At 66.3% G+C, this 643-nt stretch overlaps 1 protein-coding gene across 1 annotated transcript in view; it reads left to right on the top strand.

The window, feature by feature from the left end:
• Window positions 1-643, top strand: part of LHX8 (LIM homeobox 8) — a 20,903-nt gene that overhangs the window by 740 nt on the left and 19,520 nt on the right. Inside the window, exon 2 of the mRNA XM_019528385.1 lies at window positions 1-127. This exon is cut by the window's left edge and continues 3 nt beyond it. Coding sequence (XP_019383930.1) covers window positions 1-127 — 127 coding nt within the window. The remainder of the gene's footprint in view (window positions 128-643) is intronic.

The following is a 643-nucleotide window of genomic DNA, read 5'->3' as shown; positions in this document are numbered from 1 at the left end:
CTCTTCCTCCGCGCCGCTGTCCCCCTCCTCCTCGCCCCGGTCCATGGCCTCGGGCCCCGGCTGCCCTCCCAGCAAGTGCGTGTGCAGCAGCTGCGGCCTGGAGATCGTGGACAAGTACCTGCTCAAGGTGAGTGCTCCCTGCCCCGCTCCCGGCCGCTCGCATCCCTTCCGCTTCCCGCGAGGCCCGCCGCCGCCGCGCCGGAGACCTCCGAGCCGCTCCCCTCCGCTCCAGCCCGGCAGCCTCTCGGCCAAGGCAGCGCACCTGCGGGGACGCCGCGGCCGGAACTTCACCCCCGGGCGCGGCCCCCAGCCGCCGCCTCCCCGCCGCCAGCCCGGGGATGTCTGCGTGGGGCCCGCCAAGCAAGCTCCGCTCTCCCGCCGCTGGGCTGGCACCGCCGGGCGCCGACTTCGGGAGCTGCCGCGATGGAGAGAGCCGGGATCTCTAGGAGCACTTTATTTCCCTAACGAAAGTACCGTGGAAAATTGATCGTTCATCTTAATTTCAGCGCAACTAAGCGGTGCAGTGCAGAATAATCACTTCACCAGCCGCTGTATTTATGCACGATGTCATTTGCAGGTTTTGCTTGCACCACATCTACTAGGACACTTACATTACAGTGTTGATCCTTCTCCGAGCAGCTGG

This window comes from Gavialis gangeticus, unplaced genomic scaffold, assembly GCF_001723915.1.
Source record: "Gavialis gangeticus isolate Ggan-Ray unplaced genomic scaffold, GavGan_comp1, whole genome shotgun sequence".
NCBI lineage: Eukaryota > Metazoa > Chordata > Crocodylia > Gavialidae > Gavialis > Gavialis gangeticus.
The sequence above is the reverse complement of the archived record's forward strand: the minus strand, read 5'-3'. Positions and strand labels throughout refer to the sequence as shown.